Source organism: Brachyhypopomus gauderio, chromosome 11 (genome assembly GCF_052324685.1).
Source record: "Brachyhypopomus gauderio isolate BG-103 chromosome 11, BGAUD_0.2, whole genome shotgun sequence".
In the NCBI taxonomy this organism is placed as follows: Eukaryota; Metazoa; Chordata; class Actinopteri; order Gymnotiformes; family Hypopomidae; genus Brachyhypopomus; species Brachyhypopomus gauderio.
In genome coordinates, this window is record NC_135221.1 from 19962537 (window position 1) to 19985916 (window position 23380).

A 23380-nucleotide genomic window follows, 5' to 3' on the forward strand; every position below is an offset into this window, starting at 1 on the left:
AGTGTGTGTTGTAGTGCTGTAATGTGGAGTGTGTGTGGTGGTGCAGTAATGTGGAGTGTGTGTGGTGGTGCAGTAATGTGGAGTGTGTGTGGTGGTGCAGTAATGTGGAGTGGGTGTGGTAGTGCAGTAATGTGGAGTGTGTGGTGGTGCAGTAATGTGGAGTGTGTGTGGTAGTGCAGTAATGTGGGGTGGGTGTGGTAGTGCAGTAATGTGGAGTGTGTGTGGTAGTGCAGTAATGTGGAGTGTGTGGGGTAGTGCAGTAATGTGGGGTGGGTGTGGTAGTGCAGTAATGTGGAGTGTGTGTGGTAGTGCAGTAATGTGGAGTGTGTGGGGTAGTGCAGTAATGTGGAGTGTGTGTGGTGGTGCAGTAATGTGGAGTGTGTGTGGTGGTGCAGTAATGTGGAGTGTGTGGGGTAGTGCAGTAATGTGGAGTGTGTGGGTAGTGCAGTAATGTGGAGTGTGTGGGGTAGTGCAGTAATGTGGAGTGTGTGGGGTAGTGCAGTAATGTGGAGTGTGTGTGGTGGTGCAGTAATGTGGAGTGTGTGTGGTGGTGCAGTAATGTGGAGTGTGTGTGGTAGTGCAGTAATGTGGAGTGGGTGTGGTAGTGCAGTAATGTGGAGTGTGTGTGGTGGTGCAGTAATGTGGAGTGTGTGTGGTAGTGCAGTAATGTGGGGTGGGTGTGGTAGTGCAGTAATGTGGAGTGTGTGTGGTAGTGCAGTAATGTGGAGTGTGTGTGGTAGTGCAGTAATGTGGGGTGTGGTGGTGCAGTAATGTGGAGTGTGTGTGGTGGTGCAGTAATGTGGAGTGTGTGTGGTAGTGCAGTAATGTGGAGTGTGTGTGGTAGTGCAGTAATGTGGAGTGTGTGGGGTAGTGCAGTAATGTGGAGTGTGTGGGGTAGTGCAGTAATGTGGAGTGGGTGTGGTAGTGCAGTAATGTGGGGTGTGTGGTGGTGCAGTAATGTGGGGTGTGTGTGGTAGTGCGGTGTGTGTGGGACTCACCTGGCTCTCAGGAACAAACAAAGCAAGTGCAGCACCTCCTTCAGCTACAGCAGAGGAGGAGAGGAGAAATGGAGGAAATGAGGAGAGGGGAGAGATGGAGGAAAAGAGGAGAGGGGAGAAGGGCAGAGACATGGAGTGGAGAGAAGGGGAGAGGGGAGAGAGGTGGAGGGGAGAGGAGCAGATAGAGGTGGAGAGGAGGGGGGCAGAGAGAGGTGGAGGGGATGGGGGTAGATAGAGGTGGAGGGGAGGGGGGTAGAGAGAGGTGGAGGGGAGGGGGGCAGAGAGAGGTGGACGGGAGGGGGGTAGAGAGAGGTGGAGGGGAGGGGGGCAGAGAGAGGTGGAGGGGATGGGGGTAGATAGAGGTGGAGGGGAGGGGGGCAGAGAGAGGTGGAGGGGAGGGGGGCAGAGAGAGGTGGAGGGGAGGGGGCAAGAGAGAGGTGGAGGGGAGGGGGCAAGAGAGAGGTGGAGGGGATGGGGATAGATAGAGGTGGAGGGGAGGGGGGCAGAGAGAGGTGGAGGGGAGGGGGGTAGAGAGAGGTGGAGGGGAGAGGGGTAGAGAGAGGTGGAGGGGAGGGGGGCAAGAGAGAGGTGGAGGGGAGGGGGGCAGAGAGAGGTGGAGGGGAGGGGGCAAGAGAGAGGTGGAGGGGAGGGGGGCAGAGAGAGGTGGAGGGGAGGTATAGAGAGTGGTGAAGAGGAGTTAGTCTGGAGTTTAAAAGCACCGCTGCCATAGGCATCACACACTGCGCACATGGGCCCATTCTAGCTGTCCCGTCTATCTGACCCGTCTACCTGATGTCAGGTATCACTGCACACACTGCTCACTTCTGTATCTGGATCCTACTACCTAAATCAGCCTTGGTGAGTTCACACAGCAGCTCCGTTCTTGTTTTTTCACTGTCTCTAACAGGCTGTCTGTGTTTTGGCTTCACTTTTGGTCTCTGTCCAAGTCATCAAAGATAAACACAGGCATCTTGTTTTTGTTCAACAGTTGGGATGGGAATACAGCCCTGAGCGGACTGAGGCCTGGGTCCGTGTGGTCACCCCGGGTCCGTGTGGTCACCCCGGGTCCGTGTGGTCACCCCGGGTCCGTGTGGTCACCCTGGGTCCGTGTGGTCACCCTGGGTCCGTGTGGTCACCCCGGGTCTGTGTGGTCACCCCGGGTCCGTGTGGTCACCCCGGGTCCGTGTGGTCACCCCAGGGCCGTGTGGTCACCCCGGGGCCGTGTGGTCACCCTAGGGCCGTGTGGTCAGCCTGCAGTAGAACTGTCAGGCCATCAAGACTGCTCTGTTCATGCAGCAGAGCTGAATCCCCTCCAGACGCCTGGACACAGCGCTCTGAGAGCTCAGATTACTGGCAGCACAGGAGGAGGAGTTACATACCATACCCACAACACCCAGGGGAGCCCAACACAGACCATCAGCTAAACTTGAGCCCGTCTAACCCCCCTCCCCCACTCTGAAACAGGGCAAAGCCACACTGCACAGAACAGGCCTGAACAGGGCTCAAGGACAAAGAGCCTCACCAACACTCGGTTCAGTTCGGTCAGCATGGGCAGCGCAAGTTCCTCTTCAGCATAAAGCCAAAATACTGAGCATGGAGTATTTTGATTGCTGCGAGGATCAAACTGGTGCCAGAAATACCACGATACTAACATTTAGTCCAGAAATACCACGATACCAACATTCAGTCCAGAAATACCACAATACGAACATTTAGTCCAGCAATACCACGATACTAACATTTAGTCCAGAAATACCACAATACTAACATTTAGTCCAGAAATACCACAATACTAACATTTAGTCCAACAATACCACAATACTAACATTTAGTCCAGAAATACCACAATACTAACATTCAGTCCAGAAATACCACAATACTAACATTTAGTCTAGCAATACCATGATACTAACATTTAGTCCAGCAATACCACGATACTAACATTTAGTCCAGAAATACCACGATACTAACATTTAGTCCAGAAATACGATACTAACATTTAGTCCTGAAATACCACAATACTTATATTTAGTCCAGAATAGGGCTGCACGATTAATCGTATTTTTATCGTTATCGCGATGTGAAGTTTCACGATAAACACATCGAAAGAGCCACGATAACTCCTTGAATAACAGCAAACTCAAATTGCGATATCCTCGTCCAGCAATAGAGGGAGCTATTCGCGCTGCAGACTATGATCACGTGACGTAAGTAGGCAAGAGACAGAGTGAGGCAGAGTTGCCAGGTTCTCGGTTTTCACGCCAAATTGGGCTTGTTTGAAAATCCAGGCGGGTAAAAATTCTGGGGCCGCGGGGTGCGGTTTTTTGGGCTACTTTTGAGTTGGGCTACTGCGGAAGTTACAAGTCAACACTAAGAATCGATCGCGATATAATACTTAATTTGTCTCCAGTTCACACTCGCACACCCCCCCCCCCCCCCGCCGACAACTTACACTCGCAGATTTTGTGCGGAAAGCTTTTGTAGGACCTGGCAACCCTGGAGTGGGGTGAACACGCTCATCAGACACGCGATTTGGTTTAAGCCTGGTTTACACTTGATGCGGCGCGAGGGTCCGGGAGGCGAAAATAACGTAATCGCGGTGGCTTCGCCCGTGTGCAATTGCCTCGCGCGCTGTCGATTCACGAGGTCGTGCACCTCTCGAATTTTGTAAGTTCGCGCGCGCCGCGTCTCGGCGCAATGAGAACAGTCATGTTTGCAGGGTTCATACACCTATACAAGGTGGAATTCAAGCACTTGTATGTCACTTTCAAGGTCCATTTCAATAATTCCCAGCACGTTATTGAATTAAATATTTATACATATACTCTAAATGATTCGAAATTATTCGCTTTTTTATCACATTATTTAATGTTATTATTTATTTAAAGTTCGCGCGCGCCGCGTCTCGGCGCAATGAGAACAGTCATGTTTGCAGGGTTCATACACCTATACAAGGTGGAATTCAAGCACTTGTACGTCACTTTCAAGGTCCATTTCAATAATTCCCAGCACGTTATTGAATTAAATATTTATACATATACTCTAAATGATTCGAAATGATTCGCTTTTTTATCACATTATTTAATGGATATTTATTTTCAAAACGCCCAATCTTAACGTCTTCACGTTCTCTCATGTTTCGTCCTGGAATTACAAGAGGCTCGTATTTGTTAACGTAATACAAGAGAATTGTTCAGTCAGACAGATATTTGTTGTGAAACGAAGTAGTTACAATTTCAAGCCTTTTCAAATACTTTAGCCTAAATTCCAGCACTTTTCAAACCTGAAACACAAAGCAACATTAAAATTGGTCAGGTAAAAGTTCATTCCCCTGTATTTGAGGGGTGTTTTTTTTTATACTACTAGGCCTACATATCGTTTCGGACAACACTGCAAAGAATGTGACACGGCAAGATTAAACGCTTCCGCCGTTCGCGGAGGTTAACGAGGTGTGGAGTCGCTCACTCGTGAAAGTATAAACCTAGATTGAATCTATTGTTGAATAAACCTGCAAAATATTTGGAATTATTCTGGATTCATTACACAGTAAAAAACAAAACAAATTAACGTGCTGCTGTTCAGAGAGACACTACATTTCTGTATTTTAATCTTAATTTATCGTGGTTCACATCGATATCGGGATATCCAACAACGTTATCGCACATGCAATTCTAGTCCATATCGTGCACCCCTAGTCCAGAAATTCCATTGCACTAACATTTAAATCTTATCTTTGCTTCTTTTTAATGTTTTAAAAAAGAATTCTGTAAATCACATTGAGTTGCATGTATGTATGAATAGTGCTAAACAAATAAAGATTATTTAAAATGTTTAAATATCCCACAACCTTTGTAATAACAATAACACGTTCAATTAAAAGAGCTCAGCTCAAGAGACAGGCTTTGTCATCTGTTGCCATGGAAATTATATACATGGTATTTGAAGACACCTTCAAATAGAGACATGGGAGAGGAGAAACACCACGGTGGAGTAGGGGAGAGGAGAAACACCACGGTGGAGTAGAAAAGAGGAGAAACACCACAGTGGAGTAGGGGAGAGGAGAAACACCACGGTGGAGTAGAAAAGAGGAGAAACACCACGGTGGAGTAGGAAAGAGGAGAAACACCACGGTGGAGTAGAAAAGAGGAGAAACACCATGGTGGAGTAGGAAAGAGGAGAAACACCACGGTGGAGTAGGGGAGAGGAGAAACACCACGGTGGAGTAGGAAAGAGGAGAAACACCACGGTGGAGTAGGGGAGAGGAGAAACACCACGGTGGAGTAGGAAAGAGGAGAAACACCACGGTGGAGTAGAAAAGAGGAGAAACACCACAGTGGAGTAGGGGAGAGGAGAAACACCACGGTGGAGTAGAAAAGAGGAGAAACACCACGGTGGAGTAGGGGAGAGGAGAAACACCACAGTGGAATAGGGGAGAACCACCATGGTTCCACTCCCAAAGAACACACATGGTCACACTGATCAATGATACCACACCGTCATACTGAGCTAAACTAGCTGGTCTTCACACACTGAAGAAGAAGAATTGGGGCTACAGTTTTGTGTCTGGTTGGTAAATATGAGGTATTTGTTCTGATTGGCTCTTAGTGTAGTCAATGTAGAAACGCTACACATCTACAGCAACCCCCAAACATCCATGAAAGTATTATAAAATGGACTATAAAATGGTTCCCTGGACTGACATATGCACACACGTTCACAAACCCTCTTCTTTCAATCAAATAATGTGCGTTTTCTCGCTGATCTATGGGCGCTTGCTCTGATCTTCTCGAGAGGTCGCGTTTTGTTATTGTTTTTCCCTCATTTACGCAACTTACAATCTGAAGAACAGTGCTACTCTAATCCGTCGGTCGATTAAGGCGCGTTAGCTCATTTTACACCAGAAAGCCCTGGACTGTGTCAGAGGCGCATTAGCGCTAAAAGGCGTTTTATAGCTGTGTGTACGTGCAATCCAGCCACGTGCGTTTATACCAGCGAGCGTTAGTGTTGCCTTTAACCAGACTTTATGTGGCACTATATGTTTCTCCGTGATCCGTAAAAGCGGTTTAGTGCTCTATCGCAATAAGAAATTCTTCTTCTTCGATCATCTGTATTCTCCTTGCCCATCTACGAACCCCGTTCCCTACGGACAAGAACCAACATGCCAAGTGTTACTAAGCACGCTCACACCAGCAGTCTGCATTTTTCTAATCGTCTCATCCGAAGCTTCCGGGGACTTCCTGGAGATGTCTTCACTCACAGTGGTGTCGGTCAAACTTGCCAGCTTGAATCTAGGATTTATGTTTGTGCATCTCATCACGCCAAGATTTCATTGCCTACTGCACCGCATAAATAATAGATCATTTACTGGCCCAAGTAGAGTCCAGAACCGAGGAGGCAATTTACTGGCCCAAGCACACATGACCAGAACCGAGATGGTCGATTACCACCCAAGTACGGTCCAGAACTGCAGTGACTGCAGCGTTTTAAACTCGTTTTGTTTTGAACGCGTTTTGACACCTAGCTTTTTGTGATGGTTTGTTACCCAACATTACTTTATTGCAATACAAAATAAACTACAAAACAAACTGACCACGTTGTACTGGTGCTGGCGAAAATGCACGTACACGGAGACGAGAAGTTAAAGATCAATCAACGGCACGTGTCTTACCAGTACTGCTTTGAGGTTCGCCCCGCAAGGAGACTGTCCCGTCTCTGTGAAGGAGAATCGAAGAAGGACCGTTCACGCGGTAGAGGAGCCCTGGGTGTGCGCGCTCCCGCGGCACCCTGAGCCCGCCGCAGCACTGATAACACACCGCCCAAGCCTGCTCTTCGTTTATGGGCTGCTCGTACGATTTCAGCACCTCCTCGAGGGACAGCTCCCTGGGGTCCCCGAGTTCGCGCGCGTCTCCCCGATCTGCAGCGGCAGACGGCCGCGACTCGCCGTCCCTGCCGCCTCTGTTTGCTGATCTGGCCATGGCTGCGGTACCGAGTCCATTCTTTACGCCACGCACTCCATAGACGTGCGCTCCCCTCGCCTTCGCCAGCTCCTCTTCCTCCTCCGCAGCGAATATCCCTGTCAGTGAGCACGAAGCTACTTTTGATCCGCGCAGCGTCCGGCAGTGGCGAAACAAGGGATGACCTGATGGTGCAATGACGAGCAGAAAACACCCGACAAACTTGTTGGGAACCTACTGCCTTCCGCGGGATGCGTCTGGTGATGTAATGTGGGTGAACATCTCGTGGGGGCAGCGGACCGCAGATAGACGAGCTCGGCTACGCGTGATTCGGAATTCTGACATCTCCGCGTCCCCGTTCGGTCCTGCTCCGAGACAGGCGCGCGAGCGCGCACGAGCGTGCACGGTCCGCATTCTCAAATTTCAGATCAATCAAAAACGTGACCTCCACTATTAAATACACTAAGCATTCCAGTATGGAAAACAGTTCAAGTCAAACATTTACTTCTTTGGAATAACATAACAAATACAGCCGTTATATTTGAAAGCCATATTAATATTTGTTTTGTTTTATAGGCTTGGTTGTACGTGGTTTATTTCAGTTGACAACGTCAACAGCAATAATAACAACAACAACGAACTATGTTTAGCAGTTATAGATTAAACATGCAGGTCAGAGTGCCTTACAGTACAAAACAAAAAAGAAATTAATCAAAAAATATTTTACTAAAAAATGGAAGGTTAGAGATTAGACTGAAATTTAAATGACTGAATTTTAAGAATAAAGGAAACACATGATGATCATAGATATGGAGGGGAATACCCCACCCCACCCTCCCGTCCATGTTCACTAATCTAACTAACCTTAAACTAACCTAACCCTAACCTTAAACTAACCTAACCCTAACCTTAAAACTAATCTAATCCTACCCTTAAACTAATCTAACCCTAACTTTACACTAACGTAACCCTAACCTTAATCTAACGTAACCATAACCTCACATACAAAACGTCTGCGCTGAACATGCAGACCCAGGACGATTTTCTTTGATTATGTGACGCTGTATCCAAACATTTGTCATCGGCCTCATGTGATTATAGCGCCCCCACCCCGTCGAAGCGGGAACAGCGATTTGTGTTGGCGCTACACGCTTCGTTTTTTAAATAATGCACAAAAATATATGTATGTAATTTATCGTATTTGTGCGTTAGTTTTTTAATGTATTAAATTATCTACTCCCTTGGCATTTGATTAAGACAATCTGCTTGATATTTGATCTTCTGCGTGGACATTCCTCTCTGTGGCAGGAAACATACCAAATGGATCAGAATGTAGTAGAATGATGAAAAAATGCTGTATAATTCTAATGAAATGCTGTAGAATTATAACAGAAATACAGTGCTGTAGAATTAAGACAACAGTATGCTGTAGAATGATCTTTTAATTTAACCATGGGGTATGCTGAAATGTTTATGTTCACAAACTGGTAACAATCAGATAAATCAGATTTAAACCATTAAATGTATGTTTCCCTAATCCCAACAACATATTTGAGTGTATCTAGTAAAATGTGATTTAGAGAGTCAAATGCTGCACTGAGATCAGCATAAGCAGAGTCACATGACCCGGGTCAGAGGTCAACAACAGCTCATGAACTACCGGATCACTCTGTACTATGAGGAGACCTAAACTCTGACTCAAAGACTTAATGTATCTGGGTGTGATTCAGGTATGACCTTAGCTGCTGAGATACAGCTGCCTTGGAAATAAAGGGAGACTTTGAGCATAGGGAGATTAGGAAATTTGCCCAGCAGAGGGGGCTTATGTTCCACAACACTACTGGATCATCTGACTGCAAAGATAAGGGGAAGAATGTCAGATATTGTTTACATGAATTAAAAATTACCTCTATAAACTATAAACACAGAGTACATATCTAACATGTAAATTATGTCTTTTTTTTGAGTTGAACATGCTTATGAATAAACAGACATTGCACATGGGCCAAGAACTCAAGTGTCAAATAAAAACATTAAATGTATTACATCATCAGATGAATGACATACTAGTTTGTACCATTTATGACAATTTCCCATATTGAACAAAAGCAGAATACATATAACAACAGTACAGTAACAATGTTACTCGGTGCTGGAGTGAACTTGTCCCTCTAAGTAACAGTGTTATCAGTGCTGTCTGAAGGGTCATCAGATCTGGATTGCTGGGGTTGCTGGGGTCTGGGTTGCTGGGGTTTGGGTCTGGTGAGGTTTTGTTTAATCAGGATATGCACAAATAAACTGTTAAACTTCAACATATACAGTAAGTTACAGGAAAAATAATCAGAACTGCTGAATTTAAGTATAATTAACGAATACATTTATAACAAACAAAGTACAAACAGCTTTGTCCAGTTTTCTCAGAGTGAATAGTTCATAGAAATGTTTATGGCTAAATATGAAGGACTATAAGTAACTGTTACTGTCTTAAATGAAAGCTGAGAACAAACCAAAATCAGTGGCATTTCTCTTTTGAAACTAGAGTTAGGGTTAATATTAGAGTTAAGGTTAGATTTAGGTTTAGAGTTAAAATTTTGGATTAGGGTTAAGGTTAAAGTTAAGATTAGGGTTGGGGTTAGAGTTTGGGTTTAGGTTAGGATTAGAGTTAAAATTAGGGTTAAAGTTAGGGATAGTGAGATAGAGGACTTCATTTGGACCTGGATTCTTGTAAAATAAGTGCAGAGTGACTTCTTTGTCTCTTCATGTACCATTTGTGAGTCACTCAGTAACTCAGTAACACTATAACGCTGTAACACCGTAACAGTCCCTTATTTCACCCCCTCATACTGCATAACAAAAGTAAAACGTTAACAGTAAAATAAAAATATCAATATAGCCGCAAGCGGCGATTCCGGGTTCAAGCACGTATGTGGTTCTATGGGCCTAAGATGCAATTAGATGCAAGTTTTTTGAACTCATAGATCCAAATCATACAAAACCCTTTACTCACACATTTGTGGATTGTGCCTAACAGGATAGCAGTGTGAGTTTTGCTGACTTTAGAGGTTTTTATGTACTGTAGCACCTGTGAAAGGCACTTCACAAGAACCTCAATCTGTTTCAAATTAGGAGTTGATCACACCGTTTATGAGTTATAGCAGTGTAGGTCATATATGGCAAAGCTGTAATGATTCAATGGGTAAGTGATTCAATATGGAAAGTTTCTTTTGATAATTACTTACCTATCAGAGATTATGACCACACCAATTATGAGATGATTGGATCAAATTCCTAGAACTTCCTAAAGTGCATTTTTTTAAAGTGATGAATGTGACAAAACTATGCATCTAAATAACATTTGTAATTGCAACGTTGTTTGTACTGCAATGAATCAATGGCATCTAGTTTTTTTTATTAAAGTCCACCTTTGTTGTTGATAATTATTGATAATGAGATTCTTGTGAATAGTTTGACACAAAGATTCTGGTGATCAGATGAAAAACCCAGAACTGGTTCCAAAATGTAGATTTTACATATACAAATTAGGAAGTGATAGTAGCTTAAGGGTTCAATAAGTGTTTCTAGGACTTACAGGTGTGGGAGATATGTAGATGTGCAGATATGTAAATATGGAGATATGTAGATATGTAAATATGGAGATATGGACCAAAACAATCTACGTGCCTGAACCCTAAATAATAAACTGGGAGGCGACATTTTAATACAAAAACTGCACTACGATTTTCTTAATAATTTAAACTTTTTACAATTAGAGGTGTATAAAATAAGAATGTATTACTAAATGGTAAAAACTGATATCAGTGCTATCACTGATTATACCCTTACTCTTATTATTCACTGCTGTAATTTTTTTCTGTACATATGTAAATTCCATTGGAAATTTTAATAGTATTTTAGTTCAGTACCTTTTATATTTAGTTTATTTTTCTTACTGTTTCTCTTCTATCTGGCATTCTTGGTAAGGAGCATAGAAAGAATTTCATTGTACATGGAAACCTGTTTCCTTACTGCAAATGACAATCTACTTTCTTAACTTATCACACACACACACACACACACACACACACACACACACACACACACACACACACACTACATTTCGTCAAAGAAAATGTGTGATTTAAATCTCCAGTGTTACACATGCACCACTACAGCTGGTTTAAAATGGGTAATTCCAGATTGACTAAATGCGCCATGTGAATATGAATTACAATCCTGGTATTGTGGCATTGCTGTCACCCTAAAGAAATAAGGGAGAACTGATTGATATTCTTAGTGTCACACAGATCTGATCAGACTGACCTTACGATCAGGATCAGACAGTATTTAAGTACATCCAGATGCCTGAACTGGACATAAATTATTATTATATTTAAATTTTCATTTTTTATAATTTTTCAATTTAAAAATATTCTGCTACCTAATGACAGGAAGCTCGGTGAGACAGAGATGAGGGGTTTGGGTGGGTTGTTGGGGTTTTTCACTGCTCAGGTGTCAGAATGGTTCCTGCACATTTACACACATATCCACCTGGCTGTTTCTCAGACTGAGCAGACCAGCCAGTAGCACCCATACCCCCCACACCCACCGATACCCTCCACTCCCTCTCAGCCAGTACCACCCATACTGTCCACTACCACCGATACCAGCCACTCCCACTGATATCAGCCACTCCCTCCCAGAGCAATGATGACAAACTCCTCTGAGAGAGTCTCAGAATACTTTCACTTACTATGAAAGTGCAAACTCCTAAATTACTTCATAAAGCTTCATTAAGCTTCATAAGCTAATAACTGAATTTCCTAGGTTTTTTTTCCTTATGTTACTCATTCTTTTCAACAACTGAATTCAGAAATTAGCCGAATCAAGAATTAAGTGTTCGTAAACATGTTGTCTCCCATGATTTAGCTGTGCCTTTGCCTCTGCCTGTAATCTCTTCAACACTAGACATAAAAGCTGGGCAGTGTGGCTAAACCGTGACACATAATTCAGTAAGATTATCAGTGCATCAACGTTAGCACAATAAATTACTGTGCAAGACTGGGAAACTAATCTATCTGAATATGCAAAATCTACTTTATAATTTTTTTAAATATGTGATGGGATGATTTTGGATATTTTATGTCTTATCAGCCAGCATCAAGCTGATGACCACACAGTGGCCCATGTTCATATTCTTACAAACACAGGGGCTGATGTCACATCATTTCACATATTTTTCTGATTCAAGGGTCATCTGAGAAAGTAATAACCAAATGCAGAGGAGACCACAGAGGTCCAGATTCAGTAGAACCGCACTGTGACCCAGTGTCATCCTGTTCAAGACGGCTTCCCAGAGGGCTCCTACAGGAACCGAGAGCCCTGACACCGTGAAACGATCAACCACAGCTCTAGGGGGCTTAATCATTATGAATATTTGCTTATTGGACAGTTTTTATGATTTAAAAAATGTAAAAAATAATTTACAGTTGCCCTGGGACAGATGCAGATGCCCCGGGGCAGGTTTGTCTCTGCTAGCGGGCTGTGTTAGCCCTCGCCGGGCTCCGTGCTCGTGGACGTGAGCCAGGTGAAGTGATGGCGCTCACGTCCTGCGGTCAGATCCACGTCCAGCTGGCGCTGTTCCGCCTCGCTTTGGACCGCACGGTAGCCCAGCAGCGACATGGCTCCCTTGCAAACGTCTTGGATTTGTTTGACTTTTTGAAAGGGTAAAGTCGTCCTCCAGGCGAGGGACACGTCCTCCGCGTTCCGGGAGGTGATTTTGAACGCGTCCTTCTTGGTCCCTTTGCCCTTGCCGTGGGTGATGCGGTAAATCCACTCCTGCAGCGTCTCCACCATCTCCAGGCCCACGAAGTCGTACACGGCCTCGATCTCGCCCAGCGGGTTGCGCACCAGGTCTTCGTAGCGCAGCAGCTTGTACCGGCCCCGCAGGAAGTCGGGCGTTTTCCGCGCGGCCGTCTCGTGGATGCGCACGTGACTCCGGCAGACCTCGCGCATTACGCGCATTTGGGCGTCGGCCGGCAGCGGCCCGTTCTGCTCCAGCACCAGCGCGCTGTCCTGCTCCAGGGCCTTCACGGCCTGCTCGCGGGACCTCAGCACGGCCCGCGGGTCCCGCACCAGGTGGATGATGCGCAGGTCCAAGGACGGGTCCCGCAGAAGCGGGTACAGGGACTCCAGCTCGAAGAATCGCACCTCCTTCAGCACCACGTGACTGTAGGTGTGGCAGGCTCGCTCCGCCTTCTCCAGGCCCACGGCGTCGCAACGCAGCTTGCACTCGGGCTCGTGGCTGATGCTGTCGCGGGGCGTTAGCGGGCACGCGGGCGGCGAGCACAGGGCCCGGCTGTGACTCCACATGAAGACGTGCGAGACGTTGTAGCTGGGAGGCAGGTAGGCGTCCATGACCGACAGGTCGCACTGGAAGACGCTACGCACCAGGTCGCGGACGGCCATGCGCAGGCCGCGCGCTCCCGGACGCTTCAGTGCCATCCACACGTGCCACGCCGGCTCCATCAGGTAGAAGACGGACGGGTGCTGGCTGAACACCTGTCCCAGGAAGGAGGAACCCGACCGCCATGACGACAACAGGAGCACGTGCACCTTGCCCTGTGTTGGAGACGCTTCCTGAGGGACAAGCGGGCTGTACCATCCCAGAAACAACACCACGGCAGCGCTCTGGAGCAGCAACAGGGTAACCACGGCGGGCATGGGAACCCGACAACGCAGCATGCTTTCAGCTCTCCCTGTTCAACACACACACACACACACACACACACACACACACACACACACACACACACACACACACACACACACACACACACACACACACACACACAGGGTCATGCTGGAAAGATACAATTACCAGACTCGCGTTATGAATATCAGAAGTATGTGTCAGTATATCAGTTGTATTTATAACACTGTGTCTCTACACACTTACATTGCACATTAAACCATTAACTCACTCTTAAATAATAAACATGCAGCATCACAGAATAATTATTGGAAATCATGTCAGAGAAACAGACAAAATTACTCATCCGGTTCTCTCTCCTTTACTGTAGCATGATTCTGCTATGTCTTCCCTGACAGTGACAGATACTACACATGACCAGCAGATGGCACTAGATGGACTTTAAAACAGTACACTTCTGATAATTATACATAATATAATTATCAGTAGCAGTACAGTAATATCTATTTATTATTATTTGGAAAACATAACATAGATTTATATAAATCTGATAATGTGCATTTGGTTTAAACTGATGTAAAATGAAGTAGGACGTGAATTAAACAATTGGAAGATTTTTATGATCCTATCAAACTGATACCGTATTAAAAATACCAAACCACACCAGAGAACCCAAACACCAGAGAACCCAAATACCATCTTAAGGTCACAGAAGTTTTTCACAACTGCCCAAACGACCCTAACTGGCTAGATGAGGGACCCCCCAGATTGCTTCACTGTTGAAGCTCTTTATCTTCGTCTTCAACATCATCACCATCCTCATCATCTTCATCCTCACCTTCATCGGCTTTATTTTCCTGATGGTTCTTCTCAAAAGCAGACCAATCAAATACTGATTCTAGTTTGCAGTATTTGTAAACACCCTCAGAGTTCACTACAGGTCAAAGCTCCTGTTTCATCCAATGTTCCTGAATATAACAATTGAATTCTTCACCCAATCATTTTGCAAATATTCCTAGATGTTCTTTTATTATTATTATTATTATTATTATTATTATTATCACTGTTATTATTATTATCACTTTTAGTATTATTATTATTATTATTATTATTATTATTATTATCATTGCTGTTATGGTTGTAATAATAATTTCATAGCGTATCCTGAAGATGTTACTGAAGTTCACAATGTTCTTGTGAATGAAGGTGAACCACATCAATCTATTTCCTGTTTGTTTGCTTTTTCCAACACTCCACTTTGGAAGACACACACACACACACACACACACACACACACACACACACACACACATTCTCCTCACTGAACCATAGCTGTCTATATAAGACACATGCTTAAATGTTGACAGAATAGGTGTGGGATGACATGTAAACACCATGACTGATGGCGTGTTTACAGAAAACACTGGGCAGCTATTAATTATGCTCACAAACAGCACTAGAACCACGGCTGTCACGCTGGAAGTGTCAAAAACACAGAATGTGCTTAACTACTGGGGAACACACATCTGCCTTCTCACACTGAGAGACACAGACTGAACCCCCCCAGCAAGAGACGCTTTCTCCCGGAGCACCCAGAGTGGCTTGCAATAGCAGACCCACCCCAGAGGGCAGGTGGGAGCCCTGGAAGAGGGTACAGGGGAGTCCGCTTGGGTGTACCAGGACGGTTCCGACGTACCAGGACTACCCACGAGGAGCATGAGAGGCTATATCGGTCTGGTCTGGTCCTCAGTTTTCGGGGGGGGGGGGGGGGGGGGGGGCACCATCCCTTGAGCAGAGCTGGTGTCTCTGGGGGGACTCCAGAGGGAATGGAGGGAGACTACACTACAACCACGGCAGGTCAACCTCCTTCCTGACCACCTGAGCAGAGATGTCCCTATAGAGACTGGCCAGCACCACCTCCTCCTTTGCTGGAGCACAGTTCTCCAAGTGATGAACTTGGGAAGGCAGAATACTGACTCAAAAGCGCAGCTGAAAGTAAACTGACACGAAATTTGACACGAAACACACATCACGGGACTTGGCTAAACAGAGATGGGTAACGAACACAACATCGACACAATAAATACTCTTACATTACAGTTTTTCTCAACTGCTGAAACACTAAATCCCAATGGCTGAACAAAGTTCTCAGTTTCCTGAACACATTTATCTATTTGTTCAGTCTGTTGTTCAGTACCTTAAACCAGCGGTGCCAAACCTTTTTTGCGCCATGGACCGGTTACACGTCAGCCAATATTTTCACGGACAGGCCTTTAAAGTGTGAGGGGTAAATACGACTGGCATAAAAACAATATATACATATATATTTTTTCTGTGTGGCCCAGTACTAAATGACCCACGGACCAGTACCAATCCGCGGCCCGGTGGTTGGTGACTGCTGCCTTAAACCATTTCACATGGTAAAACACAATTTGCAGATCTCACTTACACTCTATAAGTTTTCTATAAAACAAGTTTTCTATAAAACTCTAAACACTCTAAAAACATTCTGCACTCTAATACACATCATCCATACAGAGAAACACAAGTGGCAAAAATTAAACACAAATTAAGCACTCATCGCTGATTAAACAAAATCACTCAAAATGGATTTCACTTCTTTCAAATGATGTCACACACCCACGCCATGGACCCAGTGTCACGGAACAGCTCCGGACCCCTCCCTGTGGGCGTGTCTACGTCGTCTGCGTCTTGCCGTCTGCGTCTGTGGCTCTTCGTGGGTGTGGTTGTGTCTGCGTGTGTTCATTCGTCCCACCTGTGGCCCGTCTCGTAATCACTCGGGGCTCATGTAGTTTGTCTATTTAATGTGCGTTCGCGCAGTGTCGTGTGCTTGTCGTTGTCTTTAGTCTGCACGTTACGTGTGTGTGTTAGTGTTGATGTGTTTCCGTGTTGCGTTGTCTTGCGCAACACATGAATAAAGCAGTGACGTTGATGTCAAAGCCAAGGATTCGTGTCTCGTCCTTCGTGCGGAGCCCAACGTTACACCCAGCCTGTGGTGATATAGGTGAGGCTTCATGCTGGCTGGACACGCCACAAGAGGGGCTTCTCTCCCACTGCCTCAGGAGGGAAAATATTGCTTGTGACGTACGTGGACAAAGTGTTCTGGCCTGACCCAGCCCAAAGACAGGAAGAAGCACACTAATCACATGCTTAGTCCTTTGATTTTTGCCCCTTTTACTGTAGTGTTGTACTGTAGTATTGTACTGTAGTACAGTACGGTCCAGTGCATTGTGGGTTGCATACTGTACATTACTGTAAACAAACTGTATGGCCCTGAACATTGTGCTTTCCATTTGTTTACAGTACCGACAGGCCTGAGGGGAGGTGGCACCACCATCAGTTCACTCTGTCCTGCCTTGTGCTTCTACGCACACTCCGTGCAGACTCAATAACCCGGCCCGATGCTACCGCTCTCCACAGCTCTCCCTCAGTTCTACTGGTTGCATGTTCATGTCAACCAAGAACAAGAATGACAGCATGACAGAGACAAAGGACACGTGTGTCAGATCAGGGGCGCAGATGGCACTGGGGACGGGGGGGACATGTCCCCTCCAGATTTACATTGAGCCCATCCGAAATCTAGCATCTACAAGCATAAACGTATATATTGTACAGCTTGGTCCCCCTCACTTCAGAATTTCCATCTGCGCCCCTGTGTCAGATGCTGGGTACAGTTCTGTAAACACAGGGTTACGAGGAGGAAGAAGAACAAATGGCAGAGGAGTTTCTGATCAGGTTTGAGCTACTATGTTTTTGCAAGAGGAGTCAGAGGTTTTGTAAATGAAGATGAAGATGAGGATTTGTATGTTTAAAGAGAATGGAGCAAGGTTTCAGAAATTGTGTTTTAGCAGTTGAGAAAAACTGTAACAAGATACAAGTATAATGCATGCACGCATAACGCCAACAAGACAAGAGACATGTGAAAAAAATGACCAAAGACGAACACACACACACACACACACACCCACCCGAGAAACCCGTGGGAGGAGTTGGGGGAGGAGTCAGGGGCGGAGCTTGACACCCAGCTGTGCAGACTCATCGGTGTGAGGACGTGAGGGAGTGGAGCAGCAGTATGACAGCAGAAAACTGAATAAATGTTGGAGCACAAATGCTGCATTTTGAGTCACAAGGCCAGACGGTGCCCATGAAGAGGAAAAAGAACAAACAAAGACACTTACAGTGTTTCCCATGGCTCAAAACTGGGTTAGCAGAGAAAGGCTAACCCAGCACAGCAGCACACTGGAGAGGACTGGGTGGAGTGGAAGTCCTCCGCCCTACCCACACCTCCATGTTCAGGCATATGTACATGAGTTTCACTAGTAATCATTAGACTAAAAACACTTGGCCAAACACACACACACACACACACACACACACACACACACACACACATACACACACACACACACACACACAGTTCTCATCCCTCTTTGGCAAGATATCTAGTTTGGCCAAACATTCTGAGAGAGTGTCAACATCTTCTAAAGCATGGGACCTCTGATCAAGAGCTAGGGTTAGGGTTATGGACACCTGTAAATGAGGGTTAGGGGCATCTGTAAATTAGGGTTAAGGACATCTGTAAATTAGGGTTAGGGACATCTGAAAATTAGGAATAGGTAGGGACATCTGTAAATGAGGGTTAGGGACATCCGTAAATAAGGGTTAGGTAGGGACATCCTTAAATGAGGGTTAGGTAAGGACATCTGTAAATGAGGGTTAGGGTTAGGGTCATCCATAAATGAGGGTTAGGTAGGGACATCTGTAAATGAGGGTTAGGGTCATCCATAAATGAGGGTTAGGTAGGGACATCCTTAAATGAGAGGTGCTTGTGCAGTAATGAAAGTAGGCATTCTTCTGGTCCCCTGTCAGCTGACGCCTACACAGCGTGTGCTGGTTTTGGCTGGACGCTGTGCTGCAGTTTCCTTTGTTTCGCCACAGAAATGGAGGTGCATTGCACATATCAATACACCACACACAAGAAAGAGCACAGCCAGCGTTTGCTTCAGGCAGTGAACACACACCAGGAAAGCAGCGCGATTTGGGGAAACCAATCTAACCTCCACACTCTTGCACATTAAACACATCAAATACATCTATGAATAAAACAATTAACAGCCTAATTACAGAGAAGAAACCCGTTCTTTGTAAACTTTCCCTTTGTAAAAAGGTTGAAAAGGTGTTTCTGACCCCATCTTCAGGAGTAAAGTACACGTACGAAGCGCAGCGGTTAAAGAACAAGGGGCAGCCATTACTTTTTAATTACCAATGATTTACAGTTTCAATGGTCCTCAACTAATCTAAGACGCAGAATAACAGAATTTGCAAGACTGCTCATACAGAGAATTTCAACACCATTGGTCAAGACTTCGAGCGATACTATTCGCCTATTCGCCACGATTTGCAATAAAAAGATTTCACATTTCCTTTCGTCGCCGAACAATTCGAAGCTTCTGCCGAATATTTTCTTTGAAAATACGGATCCAAAAGTTGCAGTGTGAAGTGGACGCGGACTAACGGATGTAAAGGACTGAAATGGCTGAAGGAGTCAGGCCGTCTTCCTGAATGTAGGTGTCCCCTGTCAGCCCAGTACCATATTTCACTGGCATCAACCTCATCCTTGTGTCTTTACTAAACCAACCACAGAAATGAAAACAAGCATCTGAATGACAAAATCACGTAAATATTCTCACGAGTTGGCTATTCATTCCCCTGCTCTCTTAACACACCGCTGTAACCCCTTAATATACAACCATCCTCAAATAAACACACAGTCCTGAGATAATCTGAAGCAAACAAACGTGCTTCTATGTTCGGTGCATTCTGACAAGAAACAGTTGCCTGCTCCACAAAAAATAAAGAGTTCAGATTCCGTTATGGACCGAGACCAAAGCCCAGAGGCACAAGAAGGGGACCAGCGAACACTTTGATGAGTAAAAGATACTACAGTGTTAAATGACGGTCATACAGTATTCATTCATGTGAACTTCATTGTAGACTTTATTCAACACGATCAGAAGTATATCCAGAATTCCTCAGACGACAAAACGCCTTTAGATTTTGGTCACGTTCAAAGTGGTGACTTCACCCTAGCCAACTGAAAATGTATAGGGTCCTTTTGGGACTTTTGAGAACTTAATGAGAACTTTTTTGGTGAACGTCGCGTCGTGTTCAACGACACTTCTCAAGAAACAGGAGACCAAACCAGTTCATGGTTAGAAACTCCTTGGAAACAAAACGCTCTTTTCAGTAACGTCGCCGCGCGCGCCGCATTCCGGTCGCACGCGCCACTTTTAATCCGCCCGACGTGCAGATGCAAAGTGAAAAGGGGATTAAAAATTAGATTTTAGTGACACGATAACGTGTGAACCTAACGCTAGTCTTGAGATAGAGTTCAGGACATTGGTTACAAATGACACGGCGCTGGTGACTTACCTCCACACAAGTTCGCTGCCTGGTACAAGGCACCTGAAAACCAGAAACGTTATAGCTTATAAATCCCGGGGAAGGTGACTGGGTGTGAGAACTTTAACGCTCTTCGCTTGTGTGCACAGAACAGCGCTGAGACGTGGCCATAAACCCAGTATGTCAGTGTGGTGGGCGGACGGACAAGGGATTGCGAAGGGAGGGGAAAGTGTGAGAAACGCTGCTCAAGAAAGTGCTTTACGTGAATTGTCCGTATTTACCGTGAAGACAAAATCATTACACGGTAGTATGCCAGATAAACAAAATGTTGCTTTTATGCTTATTTTTGTTTTTCTTTCACGTATGTAAATATTACATTAATTGTGTAGCATAGCTATTACTCATTCATAAATGTATATGGATGATATTACATTTAAAATGCGTAAAAACATTTTTCTAAAATGTAAAACATTTTAGAAATATTTGTCCTCAGTTACATCACTAATCTGCCAACACAGAGTGAATCCACTTTCCTTGATATCGCTTTTCCAAACTATATGTAATATACTGTATGTATGTAATGGTATACTGGAACAAAACAAAACTATGGGTGATTGATGAATTCTGAAAACATATTTCAAGTAAACTTGTAACTATTCAGTATTTAACAAGTTCAGTATTTAACAGTGTTGTAAATATTCAGTATTTAAGAAGGAATGTGTGTAGAGTTGTCTTTCTAAATAATACATTTTCAATTATTAACAGATCAGTTTTGAACATATCTGCAAAGTCCACAATTAAAAAAACAATCCAGAGTGCATACAACAGGAAAACGCGTCATGTGCTTCCTGTGCATGGAAACACAGACTTCCTGCATGCCATGTGTTTACAGCAAAAATACACTTGAAAAGACCACACGAATGAGTGTTGCACTGCACTGAGAACAGCATCTGGGCATGGGACGAGGAGAGAGGAAAGACTGGAAAGAGAGGAGAGACTGCAGAGGGAGGAGAGACTAGGGAGAGACTGGGGAGAGAGGAGAGACTTGGGAGAGAGGAGAGCCTGGGGAGAGAGGAGAGACTGGGGAGAGAGGAGAGACTTGGGAGAGAGGAGAGCCTGGGGAGAGAGGAGAGACTGGGGAGAGAGGAGAGACTTGGGAGAGAGGAGAGACTGTGGAGAGAGGAGAGACTTGGGAGAGAGGAGAGACTGTGGAGAGAGGAGAGACTGGGGAGAGGGGAGAGACTGGGGAGAGGGGAGAGACTGGGGAGAGAGGAGAGACTGGGGAGAGAGGAGAGCCTGGGGAGAGAGGAGAGACTGGGGAGAGAGGAGAGACTGTGGAGAGGGGAGAGCCTGGGAAGAGATTGGGGAGAAAGGAGAGACTGGGTAGAGGGGAGAGACTGGGGAGAGGGGAGAGACTTGGGAGAGGGGAGAGAAGAGAGACTGGGGAGAGACTGGGGAGAGAGGAGAGAAGAGAGACTGGGGAGAGAGGAGAGACTGAGGAGAGAGTAGAGACTGGGTTCATGAGCTCATGTCTGGAAAAGGCAAACAACACTGTACAGCTCAGCTTAGATCATGTGTGTATGTGTGTGTGTGTGTGTGTGTGTGTGTGTGTGTGTGTGTGTGAGAGAGAGAGAGAGAGAGAGAGAGAGAGAGAGAGAGAGAGAGAGAGATGTCTGCCTAACTGGAAGCGTCAAGTTTGTTTTTGTTCAACACTGATTAGAAAAGTGTGTGTGTAGTCAAGAGGGCTGTATGGTGTGTAGAGGGCTGTGTGGGGTGTGTGAGGTGTATATGGTTGTGTGGGGTGTAAAGGGTTGTGTGGGGTGTAGAGGGTTGTGTGAGGTGTGTGGGGTTTAGAGGACTGTGTGAGGTGTGTGAGATGTGTAGGGGTGTAGAGGGCTGTGTGGGATGTAGAGGGTTGTGTGAGGTGTAGAGGTCTGTGTGGGGTGTAGAGGTCTGTGTGAGGTGTGTGGGGTGTAGAGGGCTGTGTGAGGTCTGGGGTGTAGAGGTCTGTGTGGGGTGTAGAGGTCTGTGTCAGGTGTGGGGTGTAGAGGGGTGTGTAGGGTGTGGGATGTAGAGCACTGTGTGAGGTGTGTGGGTGTAGAGGGCTGTGTGAGGTGTGGGGTGTAGAGGTCTGTGTGGGGTGTGTGGGTATAGAGGACTGTGTGAGGTGTGTGGGGTTTAGAGGACTGTGAGGTGTGTGAGATGTGTGGGGTGTGTGAGGTGTGTGGGGTGTAGAGGGCTGTGTGAGGTCTGGGGTGTAGAGGTCTGTGTGAGCTGTGTGGGGTGTAGAGGTCTGTGTCAGCTGTGGGGTGTAGAGGGGTGTGTAGGGTGTGTGGGATGTAGAGCACTGTGTGAGGTGTGTGGGTGTAGAGGGCTGTGTGAGGTGTGGGGTGTAGAGGTCTGTGTGGGGTGTGTGGGTATAGAGGACTGTGTGAAGTGTGTGGGGTTTAGAGGACTGTGAGGTGTGTGAGATGTGTGGGGTGTGTGAGATGTGGGGTGTAGATGACTGTGAGGTGTGTGGATGTAGAGGTCTGCATGGGGTGTGTGGGGCATAGAGGGCTGTGTGAGGTGTGTGGGGTTTAGAGGGCTGTGTGAGGTGTGTGTGGTTTAGAGGACTGTGTGGGGTGTAGAGGTCTGTGTGGGATGTGTGAGGTGTGTTGAGGTGTGTGAGGTGTATGGGGTGTGTGAGGTGTGTGGGTTGTAGAGGTCTGTGTGGGGTGTGTGAGGTGTATGGGGTGTGTGAGGTGTGTGGGGTGTAGAGGTCTGTGTGGGGTGTATGAGGTGTATGGGGTGTGTGAGGTGTATGGAGTGTGTGAGGTGTGTGGGGTGTAGAGGTCTGTGTGGGGTGTGTGAGGTGTATGGGGTGTGTGAGGTGTGTTGAGGTGTGTGAGGTGTATGGGGTGTGTGAGGTATGTGGGTTGTAGAGGTCTGTGTGGGGTGTGTGAGGTGTGTGAGGTGTATGGAGTGTGTGAGGTGTGTGAGGTGTGTGGGGTGTGTGAGGTGTATGGAGTGTGTGAGGTGTGTGAGGTGTATGGAGTGTGTGAGGTGTGTGAGGTGTATGGAGTGTGTGAGGTGTGTGAGGTGTATGGAGTGTGTGAGGTGTGTGAGGTGTATGGGGTGTGTGAGGTGTGTGGGGTGTAGAGGTCTGTGTGAGGTGTGTGAGGTGTATGGGGTGTGTGAGGTGTGTTGACGTGTGTGAGGTGTATGGAGTGTGTGAGGTGTGTGGGGTGTAGAGGTCTGTGTGGGGTGTATGAGGTATATGGGGTGTGTGAGATGTGTTGATGTGTGTGAGGTGT

The 23380-nt window shown here is 45.9% G+C and overlaps 2 protein-coding genes across 3 annotated transcripts in view; both read right to left on the reverse strand.

Moving 5' to 3' along the window:
• Positions 1–7346, reverse strand: part of spire2 (spire-type actin nucleation factor 2) — a 22346-nt gene extending 15000 nt beyond the window's left edge. For both annotated transcript variants that reach the window (XM_077022595.1, XM_077022592.1), the window contains exons 1-2: positions 6667–7346; positions 999–1042 (exon numbers count right to left, since the gene is read on the reverse strand). In XM_077022595.1, coding sequence (XP_076878710.1) covers positions 999–1042; positions 6667–6973 — 351 coding nt within the window. In that variant the 5' untranslated portion in view covers positions 6974–7346. The remainder of the gene's footprint in view (positions 1–998; positions 1043–6666) is intronic.
• A 1028-nt stretch (positions 7347–8374) lies between these two features.
• On the reverse strand, positions 8375–20281 carry chst6 (carbohydrate sulfotransferase 6). Its single transcript, XM_077022600.1, has 2 exons — positions 20115–20281; positions 8375–13707 (listed from the first exon to the last, which is right to left on the reverse strand). The coding sequence occupies exon 2, from the start codon at positions 13691–13693 to the stop codon at positions 12497–12499; it is 1197 nt and encodes a 398-aa protein (XP_076878715.1). The 5' UTR covers positions 13694–13707; positions 20115–20281; the 3' UTR covers positions 8375–12496.
• Positions 20282–23380: the final 3099 nt, after the last annotated feature.

Excerpts from the sequence above, each read along its gene's own strand:
- chst6 (XM_077022600.1), bottom strand. The coding sequence starts at position 13,693 with ATGCTGCGTTGTCGGGTTCCCATGCCCGCCGTGGTTACCCTGTTGCTG.